General features: G+C 39.9%; 5 protein-coding genes across 6 annotated transcripts in view; 4 read left to right on the forward strand and 1 right to left on the reverse strand.

The window, feature by feature from the left end:
* kmr (kramer) overlaps window positions 1-13,501 on the reverse strand; it is a 54,903-nt gene extending 41,402 nt beyond the window's left edge. Inside the window, exons 1-2 of one of the 2 annotated variants that reach the window (XM_070217754.1) lie at window positions 12,931-13,501; window positions 5,479-5,496 (exon numbers count right to left, since the gene is read on the reverse strand). The gene's annotated coding sequence lies outside the window, so the exon portion shown is untranslated. The remainder of the gene's footprint in view (window positions 1-5,478; window positions 5,497-12,930) is intronic. The other variant, XM_070217756.1, reaches the window with a different exon arrangement.
* Window positions 10,000-10,817, forward strand: Ubc87F (Ubiquitin conjugating enzyme 87F). The gene is made up of 2 exons (XM_017145793.3): window positions 10,000-10,135; window positions 10,201-10,817. The coding sequence occupies exon 2, from the start codon at window positions 10,210-10,212 to the stop codon at window positions 10,711-10,713; it is 504 nt and encodes a 167-aa protein (XP_017001282.1). The 5' UTR covers window positions 10,000-10,135; window positions 10,201-10,209; the 3' UTR covers window positions 10,714-10,817.
* Window positions 13,502-17,639: 4,138 nt separating the features above from the next.
* Window positions 17,640-18,837, forward strand: primo-2. The gene is made up of 3 exons (XM_017145907.3): window positions 17,640-17,855; window positions 17,930-18,282; window positions 18,696-18,837. Exons 1-3 carry the CDS (start codon window positions 17,810-17,812, stop codon window positions 18,789-18,791), a joined length of 495 nt encoding a protein of 164 aa, XP_017001396.2. The 5' UTR covers window positions 17,640-17,809; the 3' UTR covers window positions 18,792-18,837.
* Window positions 18,838-18,869: 32 nt separating this feature from the next.
* Window positions 18,870-20,062, forward strand: primo-1. The gene is made up of 3 exons (XM_017145908.3): window positions 18,870-19,010; window positions 19,074-19,423; window positions 19,917-20,062. The coding sequence occupies exons 1-3, from the start codon at window positions 18,980-18,982 to the stop codon at window positions 20,001-20,003; spliced, it is 468 nt and encodes a 155-aa protein (XP_017001397.2). The 5' UTR covers window positions 18,870-18,979; the 3' UTR covers window positions 20,004-20,062.
* Window positions 20,006-20,852, forward strand: Argp (Arginine phosphatase). The gene is made up of 4 exons (XM_017145906.3): window positions 20,006-20,160; window positions 20,219-20,403; window positions 20,467-20,640; window positions 20,699-20,852. The coding sequence occupies exons 1-4, from the start codon at window positions 20,136-20,138 to the stop codon at window positions 20,810-20,812; spliced, it is 498 nt and encodes a 165-aa protein (XP_017001395.2). The 5' UTR covers window positions 20,006-20,135; the 3' UTR covers window positions 20,813-20,852.
* The last annotated feature ends 57 nt before the right edge of the window (window positions 20,853-20,909 follow it).

Raw genomic sequence — 20,909 nt, forward strand, 5'->3', positions numbered from 1 at the left:
AATTCGAAAAAAGTCCGAAATTTAACATTTCGAACTTTAAAAAATCTTAAAAAAAAAACTGTGCCATCGAAAAAAAAATAATTGCTATTTTTGTGATCTAGGGGTCCAACACTAACAGAATTTGCCATCAATTGCTGGGGAGCACACCAAGAATATTATTTTGTAAACTAGTGTTATCAATAAAAGCCAAGCTGTCAAAATGTTATATTTCATGTAATATTTTTAACAAAATTTTAAAAACTAAATAATCTAATTTTTTAAACAGAAACATTATCGTTTCAAGAATAAAAATACTTTTTTAATATTCAGATTAATATTAGATTATATAAATATTTATTTATAAATTAAAATACACCCTGGATCTCTGTCACTTATTTATCAACTGAAAAGGCAACTGGGGATAGCTTTATGACTTTTATCTATCCGATTCATAATGGCTTCTGCAGATATAGCTATCTATTTTGTTCTGCTTCCCCTTCGAGTGCGTGACAAATTCTGTAAAATAAACTTTGCTCATAAAGTGTATAAAACGAGACCGCATTGTGGAAGTGAGCCAGCCAAATCATGCTTGCATCAACTTTGAAAACGAGTTTTGCGTGAGCCCAAAATCAGGCTGGTTGGCCGAAACCTCAACAGAAAAAAAACCTCTGTTCGTTCGTTCCCTAAAGACTGCATTTCACTCGAATAATTGAACATTTTCGGTGACCCAATTTAAGGCGACGCCTGAATATAACAAATTGCTGCATTGGGCCACGCCCCCCATTTTCCACTCCATACCCGCATTTCCCACCCTGCCCTTTTCCTACAAAGTTTTCCTATTGATTTTGTCGCAACTTAACTGCAAGAGCCGGTCCAAAAGTTTTTCAGCAGCCAAGCAGCCTCGAAACCCCAGGCCGACTTGCTGACACGTTCAGTTTACTTGGAGTTTCTTCAAGTTAAGAGTATAAGTATATATATATATGAATATATGTAGTGTGTATGCAATGGGCGCCATGTGTGTGCGCACTTGTGGCCAATAACTTTCAAATGGCCAAGTTTGAAAGTTGGTAGGACGGAGCCACGGAGCCATTGAATGCTACCAATCATTGTTCGCCGTCAGCAGAGCAGCAGCTGCAGATTCAATTAAACTTTGGCTTCACGCTTTCGATCAGTGAAAGTGAGTGAGTCGCCATTGAATGTCATCCATCCAGCTATTCAGCCATCCAGCCATCCATCCCCTTCGATTGGCCAGCAGCCACAATCAATTGCATTGCCAATTGCGATTGCAGTTGCAGTTGCAATTTCAATTGCCATTCCAGTTGCAGTTTTAGCCGCATTGACAGTGGCCATAAGTCAAGTGCAACGGCAGCCAAAGGCCAATGAACTGGGGAGAAAAGTGAGATGGTTTTCCATCTTATAATTTTCTTTACCAATCTTTCTAGTTTTAGAGGTCAGGAATGGAGAGGAAAATTATTCGAAAGAGGTTGGAAGTACCAGAATATTTTACAGGAATTAAGTGACTTTGATACACCTTGAAATAACTATTGAAAAAATAAATATGTATTTCTTAATCTGATTTATTTGTTTAATTACCCCGATGATGTAACCCTATGTCTTTTTGATTAACAACGGTCACATAACTGTCAAAAAATCCTTAAAAAATGGCAAAATATAATAAAATAAATTTCCATAAAGCGATTTCTAAATTGTCCCGTCAGTATTTCGATTCCCGGATTAGTATGGATTACACCCACTTGATCGGCAAGTTCAGTGCCACCCAGGAGATTATTCAGCTGCAACCCGAAACGTCCCAGTGCACTTATGAATTATAATTCGCCGGGCCTGCAATTAAAGCGAACATCCGCTTTAAATTGAAATCGAAACTGTCCGGGGAATGGAGAACAGAGAATGGGGATCCAGTAAAGTGCATAAATCTAGCACAAGCACGAGCGGCCAGAACAATAGAAGCTGCGAACTGCCGAAGGGCAGAGGCGTTGTAAGGCGTAAGTGAAGGGGGTTTAACGGAGGGAGGTTCTATATGGAGGGGGTCTGCAGATGAGGCCGCCGGCTGGTGGCGGCGACGCTCAGTTGCATTTGGCCGGAGGAGCAACAACAGCACGCTTGGCCAACGCTGCGTGATGAAGTGGCCATGTATGGACGAGCCTGTGGCTCCCACTCTCCCATTCTTGCATTACAAGCACATAAAGATATGGTATATAGTATATATATAGAAAATTGGCACATTTTACTCGCTTTCAACAAGTTCAGAGGAGCGAAATGGAACGCACAACAGGCAACAATGCCAAGTAAACCAAGAAGACAAGACCACACATGGAAAAAATCTTCCGAGAATAGGGAATCAAGTTTCTGGTTTTCCCTTATAAGATGGGATAACCCCCAGCACTCTAATAAATAACTAGAACCAAAACATAAATGTTCCTTTTATTTTTTCAAAGGAGAAATTATTTATATTTGAGTTATTCAACAAAATGTTTAAAAACAAAAGTAAAATATTTTAAATACTCTTGTTTTTTTCCAGTGATCGACAGGAAATGCAGGTTACTATGATAAGATCTGTTAGATTTCCTTTATATTAATTAGCGCAAGTGTAGTTGGACAACCTAGATCCTACATAAAATCCCCTCGAGCATATCAATTTGCTATTGAAAAGGTCTTTTATCCCCCTCGAAGATCTCACTCCAGAATAGAAAACACTTGCGAGTGCCTTGACAATGAACCGTGTGCCCAATCCGCAACTTAACTGCCACCAAGAATTCCAAATACTAACTGTAGACTAATGATACCCACATATTACCTGCGTTGTGCAACGTCATTCGAGGGGCTATTTAGACCACCGACATAATCCCCTCTTGGTTTGCTTCACCTGTCCATCTGGGTATCTCGAATCTCGTATCTCGAATCACCCATCTACATCTCAATCGGAAGGTAATGCCATCACATAGAGACCCGATTGTTGTTTGTTTGGCCCGAACCAAGCTGGAGGGCTCTTGGAAGTCGGCCTTTGGAGTATCTGTGTTAATTTCCGCTCAACTGTTAGTTTTATGACTTCTTCGAGACGTTCCCACAGGGCCGAAAGACAACTGTTGCTGCGTCACATGGAAAACAAATGGAGAAAAACAAAACGAAACCCAAAGAGACAAAATGAAATGAAAGCCGCGGGTCAGTTTTGAATTATTTATATAGGAGACACAAAGCTTTGAATTGAACGAAAAATGCAAATTCAAAGGGGTTTTGTCAGAAGAAAGCTAATTAGATGGTCCCCAGGTCAGTGGGCGAACTTCGAAGAGTCTAGACTCTAGACCAAAGTCAAGGGTTTGTCTTTTAATTGTTAGCGAGTGAAGCGTCGCTCCTGCGCAAGAAAATCAGTCGAGCGTGACAGGTAAAACTGAACAGGTGAATGGCGGAGGAAGCGAATGCAAATTCGCCGGCTGTAATTGTGTGAATAAAAGTCAACAGTTGTGGCCAACGCCTCAACACGCAACCGAAATTCGCCCTTCCGCCATTTGGAAGTTTGCGATTGTTTTGCAAAAGAAAATTAATTCATTTCATAAGTCCTTACAAAGAAATTAACATAGTTTTTTTAGGGGAACTGTGCTAATGTTACAAAGTTGCTTCCTGCTTCCAGATTTTTGCTTAGTTCATTTAACTTGGCGCCCAACGTGGGGCGAGCGAGCATATGAAAATTTCACTTTTTTCGCGCACAATTTGAAGTTCAACGAGCAGGTATGAACATACCAAGAAACCAGTTGAATAATAAGCCATGTCTTTTTCGCGGGGAAATTGCAAATTACCGCCTCATAACCCGCAGGTCTAAAGCGCTCATTGAAGTTCCCCCTCCTTTGGGGCATTTAATTAAAATACTTTCACTGCCCGTTAACTGCAAATGCCAAAGCGACTGTCAGTCATAAATTTATGCCAGTTTGTCGTTCATAATTGTGAGAAATCTTAGGCGACAGCTGGCTAAGGGGGTCGGCGGAAATCACGACAGGATCGGATAAAATTGTGGCAAGTCGGAAAGGAGTGGTGAAACAGCAGTTAAGATTGCGGAGAAACTTATAGCTTATAAAAATTAGGATTGAATGGAACTTTAAATTGATATAATATATATGATAAAAAATAACTTAACAATCAGAGATCACTCTTGCATTAAATAGTGAACACAATATTATACATACTTTTTAAGAAAAGTTAAATAACCATTATGAAGTCATACTGTAGTATACAATAACTGTCGGTATACAAGTTTTTACTGTAATAAACAATTTAATGACAAAACTGGTTGGAAAAATAAAGCGATTACAGAATTTCAAAAAAAATGTAATACCTTAAAACTTATATTTTTAAGTTTCTAATACTCTCTTTTATTTTAATTTAATAAATGTTTAACACTTGATTTTTAAATTAAACCGGAAATGATGAATTAATCAAAGATAACTTTTGTTTTCCCCACTTGGCCTCACAAACAATGAAATTTGTTACCATTTCAATTGAAAACTGTATAACTATTATGTCCATTACGACCCCTTTTATGAAGACCGGGGCAAGAAGCCCTGCCACATAATTAAACTTAAAGACTGTGCTGTTATGGCCCCAGTGCTCTCAATGAGCCACAGCCCCCAATAAACCAAATAGGTATAAAAAAACTGCTCAAAAAAGCAATATAACCAAAAGGTTGGAAAAAAGCTTTAAAAAAATAAACAAAAAACCAAAAACGTCGAATCGCTTTTCAGAAGCAAACGTGCTGTCATTAAATTTAATAAGCACATTTTCAGGCCAAGCTTGGATTTTTTTTGTTCAAGCCCTAGTCTTCAGACCCCCGCTCTTCACCCGGAACAACAGAACAGCCAGCTAGCGAAGCTTTTAAAAACGAAATGGTCTAGCAAAAAGAGATGGGTAAATCAAAAAAATAAAAGAAATAAAAACTACAAATAACGTTGCTCGACGTTTTTTTGTCGAATTTTTTTCCGCCTGCCTTTTCTTTCCATTGAATTTTCTTTGGTGCCGCAGCGGAGTAAATGAACTCTGGGGGCGCCATCGGCACTGTCTAACGGTTCATCTGGCAGAAGGGGTTCCCTAGACCCCCGATTTCAGGCCCCAGTAGCACACTTTTGCTCATTTGTTTGCCGCTCTTATGAGTGAGTTATGAAACCGTCGTACGAATAACGCATAACGCTTTACACTTCACACTTTGCTGGGCCTACAAGTTGGTGTAGAAAAAATATATAGGAAAGGGCATTAACGTTTATGGTCGGACAAATTAAGAGTTTCTGGACTTCCTGGGTGATCTTTCATTGGGTCCGACAAATTACTAACCGAATGCAAAGGAAAGCCCGTTAATGAAGCAAGAAATTGAGCAATTATGTAGTGTCGATCCAGCTTAAAGTCGGTCGTGTGGTGATGGAAAGAAAATGCCCTTTTAAATGCGGCACGTTAGTGCTAGAGCACTCAAAAAAAATTAAATTTAAAAATAAAACTCACCTTAAAATCGGGACAAGTCTGAAAGGAAAATACAAAGAAATTATTATAATTTGACTATAATGGAAATATTTTATAATATGATATGATATGGGTATAAGAGAAATCTAGAAAAATTATAAAACTGTTTCCCAAATTAAGATTTATTTTCCATCTTTTTTAGGCGCAATTTTCGCCAGGTGTGCGAACGAGAAAATGGCTTTGACGGAAACGCTCATTACGGAACCCACCGCAAGGATGGTGGTTTTTGTTTGGCAGCAGTGCACCAGATCCCCGAGCGTTTGAGTTTGCGCCTCCATTTCAATGCAGCGCACAAAGGTAAGTCCGCACTGGGCTGAGGGTATTATAAAAATAATAATAATAATAAAAATATGAGAGAATATGTACATAAAATAATATCGCGTTTCAGACGAAAAGTGTGCAGAAGTTTTTCGCATTCAGTGCACACGAACGAGCAGCAACGTGGCCGAATCCCGATGGCAACTCCCACTTCCGTGGGGGAAAACCAGTGAAAAACAGGGAGAAAGGGAGCATGGATGGGTTTTGGGGAGCGATGAGTGCACGGCTGCAACTCCAACTTTAGCTGCAACTGCCAACTCAATTATAAAACGAGGAACAACGCACAAAACACATTAAAACTGCAAGTGGAAAGCGTGTTTTTCTTTTCTTTTTTATTATTTTTTTTTTGCAGTTTCGTTCTTGTTTATTTTTCATTCTTTCCACTTTTCGCTTTTCTGCAATTTATTGAGTTCTCTCTTTAGCATTGTTTTGCTCCCACTATGCGGAACGATATAATGGCCAGTTTTCCGAGCAGAGCAATTCCTTCTCATATTTCTGCATGCAATTGGAAATTGTGTGCCGGGGGCAACAAAAATGGGAGTGCATAACTCAGAGCGCCAATAAAGCACTAAAATCCAGTTGGTCACTCACTTAAGTTGAATTTATGAGAAGTGCAGAGAAAGGTGGTGTTTTTGCTGCCCGAAGACAAGTTTTTATCGCATATATTTAAAAGTAGATTGCTGTGTAAATCAGAGACTTAAGCTTCAAAAAGTTTGAAAATTAATTATAAAACGTTCTTACTTATAAAAGGTGACCAAGGAATAATTCTGCAATAGCTTCTAAAATTTAGAAAACAAGTTTATGTTATACCAAAAGTAAAAAGCCACAAAAAAAAAAATTTTATTTTGATAGCATAGATCAAATTTAAATCCCTATAAACTGAGATCATAAAACTTTCTTTCTGGCTGTCTCTGATTTTTACAACATTGTGTTACATGCCTACCTACAGAAGCTATTAATATACTTTACGATCAACTTGAAAGACAATTCATCAGCAGGTTGCCCAGTCATTAGATCCAGGAAGTCATCATTTCAGCGATGAGAACGAACCGCAGCAACTCGGTGGCGATGCAACATTCTAGGGCGATGGAAAAAGGAAAGAAAAAGACCATTTCAATTGATCGACGCCGTCAGCTGTTTGATGGACGCAACATGAGCCAGCAATTTGAGGCACGCAGCCAGGAGAGCAGGTGCTACTGCTACGTTTGGTTTGGGAAACAGAGGCCGAACCCAAAAAAAAAGCTAGAACTTTTTGAGCGAAGGGAGAGAATGTTGGATGGCCACAGGCAATATTGAGGAGTGGAGCATGCTGGTATTGCCGGAAATGCAATTGTCGCATGCAACCACCACGCCCACCAAAAAAAGAGAAAAGAGGAAGGGGGTTGAGGGAAAGTCGACGAGCAGATGAACATCAAAAGACACCCCCATTTTAATGGACACCCCTCCCCGCTCTCCAATCAAATGCCATGGCAACGAACCCGCGGCAAAATCTCTGTATTTGCGTGTGGGCGTCTTAATGAATATTGAAAATCAATTCCACAAAGTGAGCCGAAATCGGTTGAAAGGCCGCCGAAGCAATGTCACTTTATCACTTTGCCAATGAGCACGAGCACGAGCGCGACACTTTTCCTACACAGAAAGAAAATCAAAGGCAGCTCAAAAATGAAACTATATCTTAAAACTCAGCATAAGCAACAATTTTGGATATCTTCTGGATCACAATCAAAATTTAAAATATTTAAAATTTGATTTTCATTTTATTAGTAATTATAAAATGTTATAATATTTTTTGTAAATCTCTTGGGTTGCAAAAAAATTTAAAACATCCCATTTAAAAACTAATTTTAATTTTTTGGTGTTCAAAAAGTTATTATAAATTTTGTATGTCTCGTGGATTTCAATAATGATTAATTTAAATAAATTTTAAAATATCCATAAAATTGATAGTTTCAAAACGTTTAATATCCCAACATCATCTATAACCTACATTCATCTCCACAAAATGTTAAGCGCAAACAACATAATTTAAATACAATTTGATTGCTGAATAAATAAACAATAAATAAAAGAAGAATTTGAATATCAATAATAACGTTGTGACACTGATGAAACGAAAATTACGAGTCATAATTTAAACCCTATTATGAAAATGACTAATTTAATTATCTGATGAAATGTTTAGCTCTCAATTTCCCTGACGATCTCTTATCTGTTGTTAACTGTGGTGGGCGTTTTTCCCGCGAGTGTAGGAAATGGAAATTTGAGTTTTACTCGGAGGTGCGCTGTGGCACGTGTGAGTTTCCCGGCTCTCGCTGTCATATCGCTTTCCCTGCGGGATCTGGAGGAACGTCTCCGACATGTGGCACTTAAATGGGCAGAGTCGGCTGGATATGGATGCAGAGATATAAGTAGAAGTTGGAATGGCTGGAGGAACCGGCCGAGCGGCAGCTGTCGGTCTTATGTGCGCTCTGCTGGCCAAACATGTTTTATACCCTCCACCTCCTCCTCCCCCGCCCCCTTTTGGCATGTGCTGGATAATTTAGCAAATTTCGAATCCGACTTGGTTCTTGGTTAGCAGAAGAAGAACTCCACATGTTGTTGCAGGTAGCTAAATATTATCACAACAATAATAAGCCAGGGAATTTTTGAGTTTCTTTTATGTTTTTTTTGTGAAAACTTGCAGCATGGAAAACTTGAAAAACCGGCAGTGCCGAAAGAGCAAGCGCTATGTTCCCCAGCTGGCAACGAGACATTAACGATTCACACATTTGCGGCAACATAATTTCAGTTAGCGATACTCAGATAGCCAGCTAAAGTTGCGGATTTCCAACTGCCAGCCAAATGCAATTTTTGCAAAAAGGAAAAAAAAATAGAAGGAAAAACCTCAGAGCTACGGAACAGTCGATGGGGCAGCAGCCACATGTCGTGGTCGAAGTTGCAGGCCAGCACAAGAAACTCTGGGCCAACATTTGTGCGCAATTACGAAAGGCCAAAACCAACGGCAACATTGTGGCGGCCATCATAATTTCCATTCAGCCAGCCATTCGGGCAAAAAGGAAAGAGTGGCACCAGTAGCATTAGCAACGGCCAAGTAATTGCTGGAAATGGAGGGAAATGAAAGGAAAGAGGGACTTTCCTTGGACCCATTCCGCAGGCCAAGAGCAAAAGAGCTTATAATGGCAACTTTCAAGTCGCTTTCAAGAGGATTGCCATGGAGATAGTTTCTTTACAACGGCATACAAAGGGCTACAATTGTAAAGAGATTCTTATAGCCAGACATTCCTTTAGCACACAAACGGAATTGATCTTTTAGTTTCTTTGAGTAGGCTTTACTTACATATGTAATTAAAGAATTTAAAATCATGTTATGCCATTTCTTGAATGATTACTCTTCTAATTCTGGCACAAATGAATACCAATACCAAAAAACGAAAATATTTGTCAACGAGCTAGAAATTTTATTCCATGAACATAATAGAGTCTTTAAAAATTCCTATACCTATTGCTATAACTACAAACTGACGAAAGTCCAAACAAAAATATACATTCTTGTCTTAAAGGTCGCACCTGTACTTCTTGGTAATATAGAACCGATAAGAAGATTATAGTGATTGAAACATTGTGATAAACAAGAAGGGAAGCTACCTTCGGCCAGCCGAAGCTTATATACCCTTGTAGATTAAAGAATGCTTACTCGGTGCAGTTCCAGGGATTCCAGATTCAGCGTTTCTATTTATTTAAATTTTGTTTTTAAGTAGTCAAGAATCAAAACGCCTACTTCCTACAAAGTTACAATGAATTTTCTTATATTTGTTTGAATATTCCTATGGGAGCCTTAAGATATAGTGGTCCGATCCGGCTCGCTCCGACATATGTACTACCTGCAATAGAAAGAAGACTTTCGGGAAAGTTTCATCGCGATAGCTTTAAAACTGAGAGACTAGTTCGCATAGAAACGGACGGACGGACATGGCTAGATGGACTCGGCTATTGGTGCTGATCAAGAATATATATACTTTATGTGGTCGGAAACGTCTCCTTCACTGCGTTGCAAACATCTGACTGAAATTATAATACCCTCTACAAGGGTATAAAAAGAGGTACCGGTTATGATTTTCAGTATGTGAGTGATTATAATCGTATTATATCAATAAAATATGCTCCCATTTTATGTTCTAGATTTTTCTAATCCCAGATCACTTTGAAAACAGAGTAGTCGCCGCCTGATTGCTCTCGGCTGCCTGACAAGTCGCATTGAGCGTAGTTCAGCAGCCGTAGAAGTAAACCAGAAAGTGACTCGAAATAATTGAACAAAATTCCAGTGAGTATACCTAGGGATTTATCCGACTCTTAGTGATACCGATACCATTCGATACCAACCACCAGTCCAGTGACATGTCCGAACTGCAAGCATCGCTCCTGCTCAATCGCCAGCTCTCCGAGCTGCAGCGCAATCCCGTCGAGGGCTTCTCCGCCGGCCTGGTCAGCGACTCGGACGTCTTCAAGTGGGAGGTGGTGATCATTGGCCCACCGGACACCCTCTACGAGGGCGGCTGCTTCCGGGCGCACCTCGTTTTTCCCAAGGAGTACCCACTCCGTCCGCCGCGCATGAAGTTCATCACGGAGATTTGGCATCCGAATATCGACAAGGCCGGCGACGTTTGCATCTCGATCCTCCACGAGCCGGGCGACGACAAGTGGGGCTACGAGAAGGCCGAGGAGCGCTGGCTACCCGTGCACACCGTGGAGACGATCCTCCTCTCGGTGATCTCCATGCTCACCGATCCCAATGACGAGTCGGCCGCCAATGTGGATGCGGCCAAGGAGTATCGTGAGAATTATGCGGAATTCAAGCGCAAGGTAACCCGCTGCGTTCGCCGGAGTCAAGAGGAGGTGTAGTAGGTGCAGCCCTCCGGAAAAGTAAGAAAATTGGGCAGTAGTGAATATGATCCCCAAGCAGTCCACATGCTAATCACGTGAATAAAGAGAGCAGCTAGTAGAAATCTCTGCCTCCTTTGAAGTGGGCGAAAGTGCGGACATATCTCCTAATTGGTGCCACCAATTAGGGCGTTGCAATCTCTTTGAGCTTGCGCCAATTCAGTGACACCTGTCGGCATTAATTACACTTAATCGGCTGGGAGCTATGGGTATTACCTCCGGCCGATCTTAAGCCGTTGTGCTTAATAGGCTTAGACCTCTTCTAGTCTTCTAGTTGCACACTGACACAGTTATGGCCATTCTCTGGTCTGCGGTCGCCAGAGGAAAGCTGAGGCAGCTGGCCACTAGCCACTTGGCCGCTTTTTATGGTCTCTTCACATGGGGACACAAATTTACACATGCACTGGGAGAAATTTAGTATTGATTGTCTTTGATATCATAATCCATATATCATGATAATCCATATTTATTTCATGACTATTTTAAAAGTCCTAATAAGGTTTTTTATGATTACTCGCATTTACTATAAATCCTCTTTTTCGTATTTTAATTTTGAAATCTTCAAATAAATTATATACTTACCTTAAAGAAAAAAAGGTTCTATTTATTATATGTTAATAAAGCAATTAAATTTAATTGCAATTTTAATGCCATTCTCCAAAAATTTCTCTAAAAAAATAAAAAATCAAAACCAAAACCTTTAAAAGTGGTATTTGTGAGGTGAACTCTATTGAACTAAGCGATTTTAAAGACATTTTTCCTAAACACCAAAGATTCTGCGACTCCTACACATTTTTCAAGGGAATCGAAAAGCAAATCTCTCTTGACATTTCTGTGGCACCTCAATACATAAAATCATGCAGTTTTTCAATACACATGTAAATTTTCGTAACGAATAGGTTGTGGATGATGAAGAAACGTTTCTTGATCGCAGATAAAAGTATATTTGTTATGGAAATGTAAAACCGTTTTGGGTGTGATTTTTTCCTCCGTGCAGCAACAACAAATTGCTGATGTTGCTGTTGCTGTTGGCGCTGCTGTTGCTGTTGCTGTCACACTGGCCACCAGCAACATCAGCAACCAATGCCTCGGAACTGCGACTTGTTTTGGTGTGCAGAGCAGAGCAGAGCTCCTGGGCAACGAACGACTCTAGAGTTTTAGCTGCCAGCATTTTTGTGGTTAGCTGAACTTGTTTTTGTTGTTGTAATTGTTGTTTATTAGCAACAAGTTTTGCATTTTGATTTTTTCTCTTTTTTTTTCCCTCATGCCAGTGGCCCCACAGCAATTCGCCGCATGTCGCATTGTTTGGCCGTGAGTCAATTCCGGAGCGGGATACTTATTCGCCATGGGTGTGACTTCAAAATAACAAAAAAAACCAAATCAAATAAAGGAAAAGAAAAAATAAAAACCCGATTCCAGCGACTGTCTGGCTAAAACATTCAAATGATCCCCGTGTGATTCAGCAAATAACTCAAAACAAACCCCAAAACAGAATAAGCAGAAATCGGTGAGCGATTTGGAAACTGGGTAAATAAGGCCATGCACCTTCAATCGGCAAAAAGCGAAAAAAAAAAAGAATACCAAATCTTGGCGGCAATAAGCCACAGCATCATGATCAACACAACGATCGGCAAATAGTAAAAAACGAAAACGAAACGAAAGAAAACAAAGCGAGGGAAGACGAGAAAAGTAAAGAAAAGAAAACGTCTTGAAGAAACCAGCTCTCCAGAGATCACAGCGAAGATGCTCGACGCTCGATGCTCGATGCTCGACCTGGAGATGGAGATTCTTCGGTCGAGAGTTAAAAACTCACTCAGCCAGTAGAAATTGAATTGATGTTGGCCCCGCCGCCGCCAGCAGCAGACATCACGGGCTGGGCTGGGATATGAGGTCTGAAAACCGGATTGGCGACGAGCCTGGGCCCCAAAACGCAGGGTACCTATATTTATAAATAGCCATAGCTTTCCGATACCACACAACCATATAGCATATAGTATGTGCAGTGAAATCTTCTAGCGGCTAAAGGGAAAACCAGAGGGTCAATCCGAGACAGGTAGTCCGAATTCATTAGGTTTTTATGGTTGAGGGTGGAAAAACGCAGCTGGACAAGTGTGAGTATTTCGTATTTCGTTTTCCTTTTCCCAAGAAGCGACCCCGATTAGTTTCGATTTTACCTACCCTGTAGTTTTTGGTTCCAAAATCCAATGGGTCCCGCTCGTTGTTGCTTCGGTTGTATGGGTGCGTTGTTGCATACGTGTTAAGTAAATTCCAATATGTGGTCTGGACTGCCTCACGTATCTTGCAGATACTTGGGTTCAGATACTGGTTTTTGGGATTTCGTAAAGTTGCGAGAAGTGGTGTTGTTGGTAATGATGATGATGCGCCGATACGATGATGAGTAATCCCGGCAAAAGGGTAAACACTAGCACTTTTCACGCAGAATGTACACCACTTCTTCTCCTTTTTTTTTAGAGATTTTCATACGGGGTAGTACAACCTTTTACACGCTCGATGGTTTTGTCAGCCATAAAACATTTGCCGCGAGAGGAATCACAAAAACATTATATACACTACATATATATCTCGGAAAAAACTACCTGACGCGAAGCGTGCGCCATAAAACTAAAGACAAACACTGAAACTGCTGTTGCTGTTGCTGCTGTTGTTGTTGTTTTTATAACGCGGTCCGCTTACGTTCCGCTCGCGTTTATCCCTCTCTTTAACTCGCACTCGGACACGTCCACCTGCGTCGCCGTCTCAAAGTAAACTAAACTGAACTACGTTGAAAACAAGTTTTTGAAATGCTGCTCATGTTGCTGAACGGCGAACACACACGAATGCAGTGAATGTTGCTGGTACGGCAGCAACATGTTGCATGTTGCCAGCAATGCGCGGGAGTTTTGCTTTGCTTTGCCGGCTTTTTGGCTGTGCCGGTCGTTGTTCTTGCTGTTGTTGTCGCTGATTCTCGTTGTTGGTCGTTGGCACTGCCCACACCCACCCAACCCCAATTTACTGCAGGGTAGTTCGCCTGCTCTCTATAAAGCATCTGCTGCAGGGGTATATTGAGTTTGCTATGTTCGAGGTGTGGGAGGATTATTAAATTTACGTATAAACAAGGACTAAAATCGATTCCCTCAAAGTTTGTTTTATTCATTAGTTCGGAGCGCAGTGCTTTGACGGTTCCCAGACTTTTATATATACCCATTCGAAGCTATTAAAACCAGTGATTGCTGAAGGAAAAATACTAATAGTAACTATGGTCCACTGGAAACAGATAAAACGGGAAATCAATAAAGTAACAAAGAAAATACTTAGGAAATGACTCAGTGTTTCTTTGTTAAACTCAGAATAAATCTCTGAATTAAGACAAAGCGCGAGGATTTATTTATACATTAGTTGAAGAATGTAATATCATTGAAATATTGAGATCTTAAAAGAAATTTTAATTTTTTTTAAATATTCCACATTGATCACAGGATATCCATCTTCAAAATGCGTTTTAATGTTCGAGACCTTTCTACAGTATTAACTTAGTCGAGTTGGTCTCTTAACTTATCAAAGTTGTTATTTTCCAAGCAGTGCTACATCCGTTTCGTATTTACACTGAACGAACACAATGAATGCGCTTATTTGTCCCTCTTCTCCAGCCCCTCGAGATGAAGCCGCCTGCCTGGCGCTAAATATTTGATGAAGCTGCAAAAGGCAGACAGAGAGGAAAAGATACGGATGCCAGATACCAGATACCAGATACCAGCTAACAGCTACCAACTACGACCAGATACAGGCCCAGATGGATAGAGATGGCTTGATGCATAGACAAGCTGTCTGCCAGTTGTAGCTTTCCCGCTTTTCATTTGCCAAATGCAAAATGGTTGTTCATCTCGGACATGTTTGCTCTCGACTGTCAACTGCTCGACGAAGTGGGAGTTTTTGGGTGGCAGGTCAGAGGTTATGATGGTTTCGTACCTCTCTTGTCATTTACCTCATTTGCACTTGAGAATTTATTTCGGCCTGCGGTGGGGTACAAATTCCGTTTGCATTTATTTACACTGACCTTTCCCTCGAGCACTTAGAAAAACAATTTCGATTTGAAAAAAAAGTATTTTGATCATCGTTAAAAATAAAATATCGCTTAAGAAATATTAAATATTTAACAATTTTTTACTCTGTATATTTGGAGACCTTTTTCAATTAATTCATTTTTTGTTATGAGTATTCAAAACTAATTAATTATTTAAAATTAATAAATTTCCCAAAGAAACTTTAAGAAGAAACTATCAGAACAATTTTATATTGTATTCTTTTTGAATATCAAAATTCCTTTCATTTTTAGCCCGAGTGGGAGGGAATATATCACCCATATCAACCGTGGATTTGCGCATGTTTGTAATAAAAAGTCGATTTTACTAAAATCATTGGAATAAGTAACACAAATGCTTATCAAAATGACTTATATCTAAAACTACAATTATAATCAATAGTTAAGAGCTATCCAACAAGTTACCTCTTGATTACGAATAACCCTTAACAATTCTTTTCTATTTCGGAATATTGAAATTCCGAAAATTCTCATTTTATTTTTGCGAGTGCATGCATTTCCATACTAGTTGTTGCTGTTGACTCTGCCATCGTTTATCTTATCTGAGGGGATGTCGTCGCCGGATGATGATAGTAGAGACAACGCCTTGCATTTGTCTTTACCTCTTTACCTCGACGGCCTCCTAGACCACCTCCTCCGCCCCCGAGATACCTCCATTATCCATGGCATATGTATGAATTGCTGGTGTGGCTGTTGGGCACATGTCTTGGCATTTCCATTTCCATTTGCATTTTCAACAATTGTCAATTGCGGAGGACGCACTGCAGCAATGCGCCGGGCAAAGGGACATTTGCATATGTAAGAGTGTGACGAGAGTACGTAACATTTGTCTGCACAACGACAAGCTCACTTTGATGCCATCAAAGCCGCCCCCGACTACCAGGAAAAGCAACATCAACAACATCTACTACCAGCAACTGGGCAAAGTTTGTGCACATCCATTTCGTCTGGCTTTTGTTTGCCCCCGATGGTTGTGTGTGTGTTTACAATTTGCATAAAACTCTAAGCGAATTTATTTAAAAACCAAGTTTATTTCTCTGCCTAGAGAGACCTGGTCATCGGCTTTAAGTTCACGCCCGAGAACCCAAGAACTCATCTCCTTGACAGTCATTACACAGTTTAGGTCCAGCCTGCTCTTTGAGCAGGTGCAGGTGCAGCTTGCATATTCATGGGGCCACCCAAACTAGATCCTAGGAGAAGAAGAAGGCCAGAGCTCATCACCTCTTCATTCCGCTGGGAAAAAGTTTTTCCGGCAAACAGAGTGGGTGAAGGTAGTGACCTCGTCGTCTGACGCCCGGCAAATGAACTTTAATTAAATGCTAATAGTTAAAGTTGCTTTGAGCGCAGTTTTTAGCCAGAGTTTCGGAGTAAATACGCAGGGTGGGTAAACAGGATGCGGTGCAGTACCAGGCATCAGGAAGCCGGAAGTGCCAGAGGTGTGATCTCCAGCCAGGCACCACTTGACAAAATGTAACGGCCAAACTCTGCTCCTAAACTAAATGCTGACTATGTAGTGCAGGCTAATCCCAAGGTTGTTTATATCTCAGAGGTGTTTACTGGATTCCGGTAATGGTTCTTATCTCTCACACAGAGTCATTAGGACTTTATATCTCTTTGAAAAATGTTTAAACTAGTTTTTAACAAGAGAGAACGCTATAGTAGGGTTGGTGTCCCGACTATCTAATACCCTTTACTCAGCTAAAGGGAGTGCGAACGCTGTACTCGGGTTGGTGTCCCGACTATCTAATATTTGAACCTCAGCTAAAGGGAGTGCGAGGGAGATAGATATATAAAGTTTTGATTGCGTATGACTTTTTAATGAATGGTCCGATTTGTAAAATGTCTTCTACATTTCAATTTTAAAATCGTTAGCGGGCGATTGTGGGTGTTAAAGGGGGCGTGGCGCTCGACTGAAATAAACTTGCGCTGCGTAGGAAGCCCAAAAATATGTGTGGAAAATCTTAACCTTCTAGCTCTTGTAGTTTCCGAGATCTCAGCGTTCATACGGACGGACAGACAGAAAGACGGACATGGCTAGATCGACTCGGCTAGTGACCCTGATCTAGAATATATATAGTTTATGGGGGTCGGAAACGCTTTCATCTAGCTGTTACATACACACAAAAAAAAGCACGTCGCCGTAAAATCGATAAGTCCAGGTAATTTTCTGGTTATTTTTACTCATATCATTTTTACCTGAAATATTCATAAAATTTACATTAAATAATATCATTTTGCCGAATTTTCTCTCTCGGAGATTCTCTAACTTCGAAAAAGAGCGCAAGAATCAATATGGCGAGCAAAATGACATGAGTGGAAGCAAGAAATACGTATTCGAAATTCGAACTGACGTACTTCAAGCATGTTTTCTCGCTCGCACTAGAATAAGTTTTGGTCAGGAATAATGAAAATTTTCGTTCTTACATTTTCGACCATATCACATTTACCTGGCCCCATATCAAGCTAAAAATGATCTTAAAAAAGGTCAAATTGACCTACGATTCATATCGATTTTTTTTGGGTGTACTTTTGCACGAATACAATATACCCTTTTACTCTACGAGTAACGGGTAAAAAAATAACTGAAAGCAAATCAATCTTTAATAATAATTTCAATTTTATTAACATTTATCTGCATTTTAAAGAAAACTACACTTTTAGAAACCTTTGAAAAAAGAACTCAAAAATATAAATATAAGATAAATATTTATGATTCATATTCATAAATTGTGAATACACATTTTAAAAATTGAAAAGAAATCACATCCACTTTGCTTTATGTTTCTCATGTCAACTTTGTTTGGATATTAATGTAATCACTTTTAATTCACACGTTTTTTGAACACTTTTATACTAAGCCCCACCTAAATACTCTTGAGATACCAAGTCCTCTCAAATTTCTGAGTGAATTGAGTTCGTGAATCAAAGGGCCAATCCCAAAATATCCAACTGTGAGCCATGGGAAAGAGATCGCAGAGAACCAGCGTGCTGATGGTCTGCGTGGGTGCGTAACACCCTTATATTTTTTTAATCCTTGGATTTTTCGTTAATTAATATGCAAATGGACTGCACACGCAGGCAACCATTGCCGCTCCCCAATTGCCGAGGCTGTGATGCGTGACGTAATCGAGGGGGCGGGACTGCAGGGGGAGTGGCACGTGGAGAGCGCAGGGATCGAAGGATGGCACTGCGGCTGCAGACCGGATGAGCGGGTCCTGAATGTCCTGGCCAGGCACAACATCGAGTATTATAGCATTGCGAGAGTTCTGACTCCCGAGGATTTCCTCAAGTTTGACTATATCTTCGGTATGGACCGCAGCAATCTGGCCGCCCTCAAGCGAATGGCTCCAGATTATGCCAAGGCAAAGGTGCTACTTTTGGGGGACTTCGGACTGAAGCCAGATGAACGCATCATTGAAGATCCCTATTATGTAAGGCTTGAAAAACTGGGGTATTTAATTTAAATTTACATGAGATGCGATTAGCTATAATTTCTGTAAAAAAAAGTTGTTAAAAATGTTAAAATATTAAAAAAATTGATTTAATTGAAAGGCTTTGGGGGCTGTCCATGTATTACGTAATCCTTGTAGCTTTATATAATTTTAAGTTGGAAAGAATTAGCAATTCCGTGCTCCAATTTTAAGGAACAAATTTTTTTTCTTTAAAATAGTTAATATACATAGTAACTAATTTGCAAAATAATTCTTAACTTTAGGAATAATATTTTAAAAATGTAAACTGCCAAGGAAAATGTTTTTAAATTTAGATCACAAGAGAATATATTAATTTTTTTTTTTAATTTATACAAGTTTACAATAATTTTATAAAATTTTTTCTATGGCAGAATATTGGCGAAGCACCGTTCGAGACAATTTACCAGCAATGCAAAATTGCATGCCAGAATTTCCTGAAGCAAGCTCGCCTGAAGCAGATTATTTAAAACAGCTCCCAGCGACCGCCTAAGGGTTAAGCCATCCGGCTAACAACAGCTGATTGCCCGCGTTGCCAACTGGAAATTCCCAGGGTTGGGTTGGAAAATTCGGAACCGAACAAAAAAATTGGAACTCGCCAGCCGGAATAATCAACACACCAAAATTGTTTGTAAAACTCGTGTAAATTGTTTTAAAGATGGTAAAGAAAGTGCTAATGATTTGTTTGGGTAATAAAGAAAACTTAACTGAAATGGTGAACAAACATTTACAGTTTAACCTTTGGCTTTTAGGCAACATCTGCCGATCTCCCATAGCAGAGGTCGTGATGGTGGACACTCTGGAAAAGGCCAAGGTCAAGGACGTGGAGGTTGATAGTGCAGCCATTGGAGGCTGGCACGTGGGCAACCGGGCCGATCCAAGGGCCATTAGCACCCTGCAAAAACACGGTCTAAAGTGCACCCACATCGTCCGCCAGATCCGCAAGCAGGACTTCTCGGAATTCGACTACATCTTTGGCATGGACGAGGACAACATGAGCGAGCTAAAGCGCCTGGCGCCCAAGGACTCCAAGGCCGAGCTCCTAATGCTCGGCGATTTTGGGCTGGACAAGAAGAACCGCATCATCGAGGATCCGTACTATGTAAGGCACTTTTAAGGAATCAAATTATATCTTTTACCAGACTGGTTCGATATTGTCTTTTTAAGATTCTTGATGTCCTTTAAGTCTAGGATAATATCATTATAATGAAGGAATAGTATTTGCCATAAGGATCAGACTTCAAAGCTTACGCAGGTCATACTAGGGTCTTTAAAAATATGGAGATGGAGGAGAGATAAATAGAAACAAAATATTAGTAGAGATGGAGAGATTTATTCCCAGCAAATAGATTTTAGCTTTATACCCCTAGGTAAATACATTAAGAAGATAGTAATACTACAAATATTCCTAGTATTACAAAATATATGATAAACATATAAAGATTAAACGATGATAGGAGTCAGAAAAATTCTGCAAACCATAGTAAATATAAGAACATATTTAAAATATCAAAGTAATAAGTTCTGTAAAAATAGATAGTAAATTAAAGTATCAACTAGTATAATCTGAATGTGATTCTCTACGTTTCTTTCAGGAGCGTGGAGCAGAGGGCTTTGAGACCGCCTATCAGCAGTGTGTTGTGGCTTGTGCCGCCTTCATGAAAGAGCGCCTGCAAAAGTAAATGATTTATAAAAATGTTGTGATATAGATTAACCAATAAATGCTGATACGAAACGTGAACCGGTTTATATATTATTAAATGAATCAGCTGCATTAGTCATCGGAACTTGCAGTTCCCAGCATTTCCGCAAGCATGAAGGTTCTGTTTGTGTGCATTGGTAAGTGTCAACAATTAAAAACTGCAAGTACTAAATGAAATATTTACTTATTATTAAGGCAACACCTGTCGCTCGCCAATGGCCGAGGCCATACTGAAGCATTTAGTTTTGAAACGAAATCTTGGGGATTGGTATGTGGACAGCGCTGGCCTAAGGGATTGGAATGTGGGCGTGGAGCCCCAGGCACGAGGGCAACAATTGCTAAAACAACATGGCCTTAAAACTAATCACTTGGGTCGTATGGTAATAAACTTACCATTCTTCTTCTTCTATATCTTCTTCTAATATTACACCTATTTTATTCAGATTACTGCCCAAGACTTTTACGACTTTGATTACGTATTCGCCATGGACAACAGCAACCTGATGGAGCTTCAGCAAATGGCAGGTAGACTTAATCCCACTCCATATTGCAAGATTGAACTGCTGGGTAGCTATATTGGACGCAAGGAGGATGAGATCATCCAGGATCCATATTTTGTAATTTCAATGACCTTGATTTTGTAGTGCATAACTAAAATAGTCTTTGCCTTCACAGAGCCAAGGAATGGGAGGTTTTAATACCGCATATCTGCAAATTTCGGAAAGCTGCGAGCGTTTCGTAGAATTTGTGGTATCAGATGGAAAAGCAGTTTCCAAAAATACTCTGTAACGTGCCTAGCTAAAAAAAATTATTTTGTAATTTTAGGCGATTCTAGCCCAACTTTTAGAAAAATAATTTATTTTATACTTTTAAAAATAACTTAACT

The sequence above is a fragment of the Drosophila takahashii genome, chromosome 3R, assembly GCF_030179915.1.
Source record: "Drosophila takahashii strain IR98-3 E-12201 chromosome 3R, DtakHiC1v2, whole genome shotgun sequence".
Taxonomy (NCBI): domain Eukaryota; kingdom Metazoa; phylum Arthropoda; class Insecta; order Diptera; family Drosophilidae; genus Drosophila; species Drosophila takahashii.

Coding starts and splice junctions, on each gene's coding strand:
- Ubc87F (XM_017145793.3), top strand. CDS start 10,210: ATGTCCGAACTGCAAGCATCGCTCCTGCTCAATCGCCAGCTCTCCGAG.
- primo-2 (XM_017145907.3), top strand. CDS start 17,810: ATGGGAAAGAGATCGCAGAGAACCAGCGTGCTGATGGTCTGCGTGG. Junction 17,856..17,929: donor CGTGCTGATGGTCTGCGTGG/GTGCGTAACACC, acceptor CTGCACACGCAG/GCAACCATTGCCGCTCCCCA. Junction 18,283..18,695: donor TCATTGAAGATCCCTATTAT/GTAAGGCTTGAA, acceptor TTTCTATGGCAG/AATATTGGCGAAGCACCGTT.
- primo-1 (XM_017145908.3), top strand. CDS start 18,980: ATGGTAAAGAAAGTGCTAATGATTTGTTTGG. Junction 19,011..19,073: donor AGTGCTAATGATTTGTTTGG/GTAATAAAGAAA, acceptor TTTGGCTTTTAG/GCAACATCTGCCGATCTCCC. Junction 19,424..19,916: donor TCATCGAGGATCCGTACTAT/GTAAGGCACTTT, acceptor CGTTTCTTTCAG/GAGCGTGGAGCAGAGGGCTT.
- Argp (XM_017145906.3), top strand. CDS start 20,136: ATGAAGGTTCTGTTTGTGTGCATTG. Junction 20,404..20,466: donor CTAATCACTTGGGTCGTATG/GTAATAAACTTA, acceptor TATTTTATTCAG/ATTACTGCCCAAGACTTTTA. Junction 20,641..20,698: donor TCATCCAGGATCCATATTTT/GTAATTTCAATG, acceptor TTGCCTTCACAG/AGCCAAGGAATGGGAGGTTT.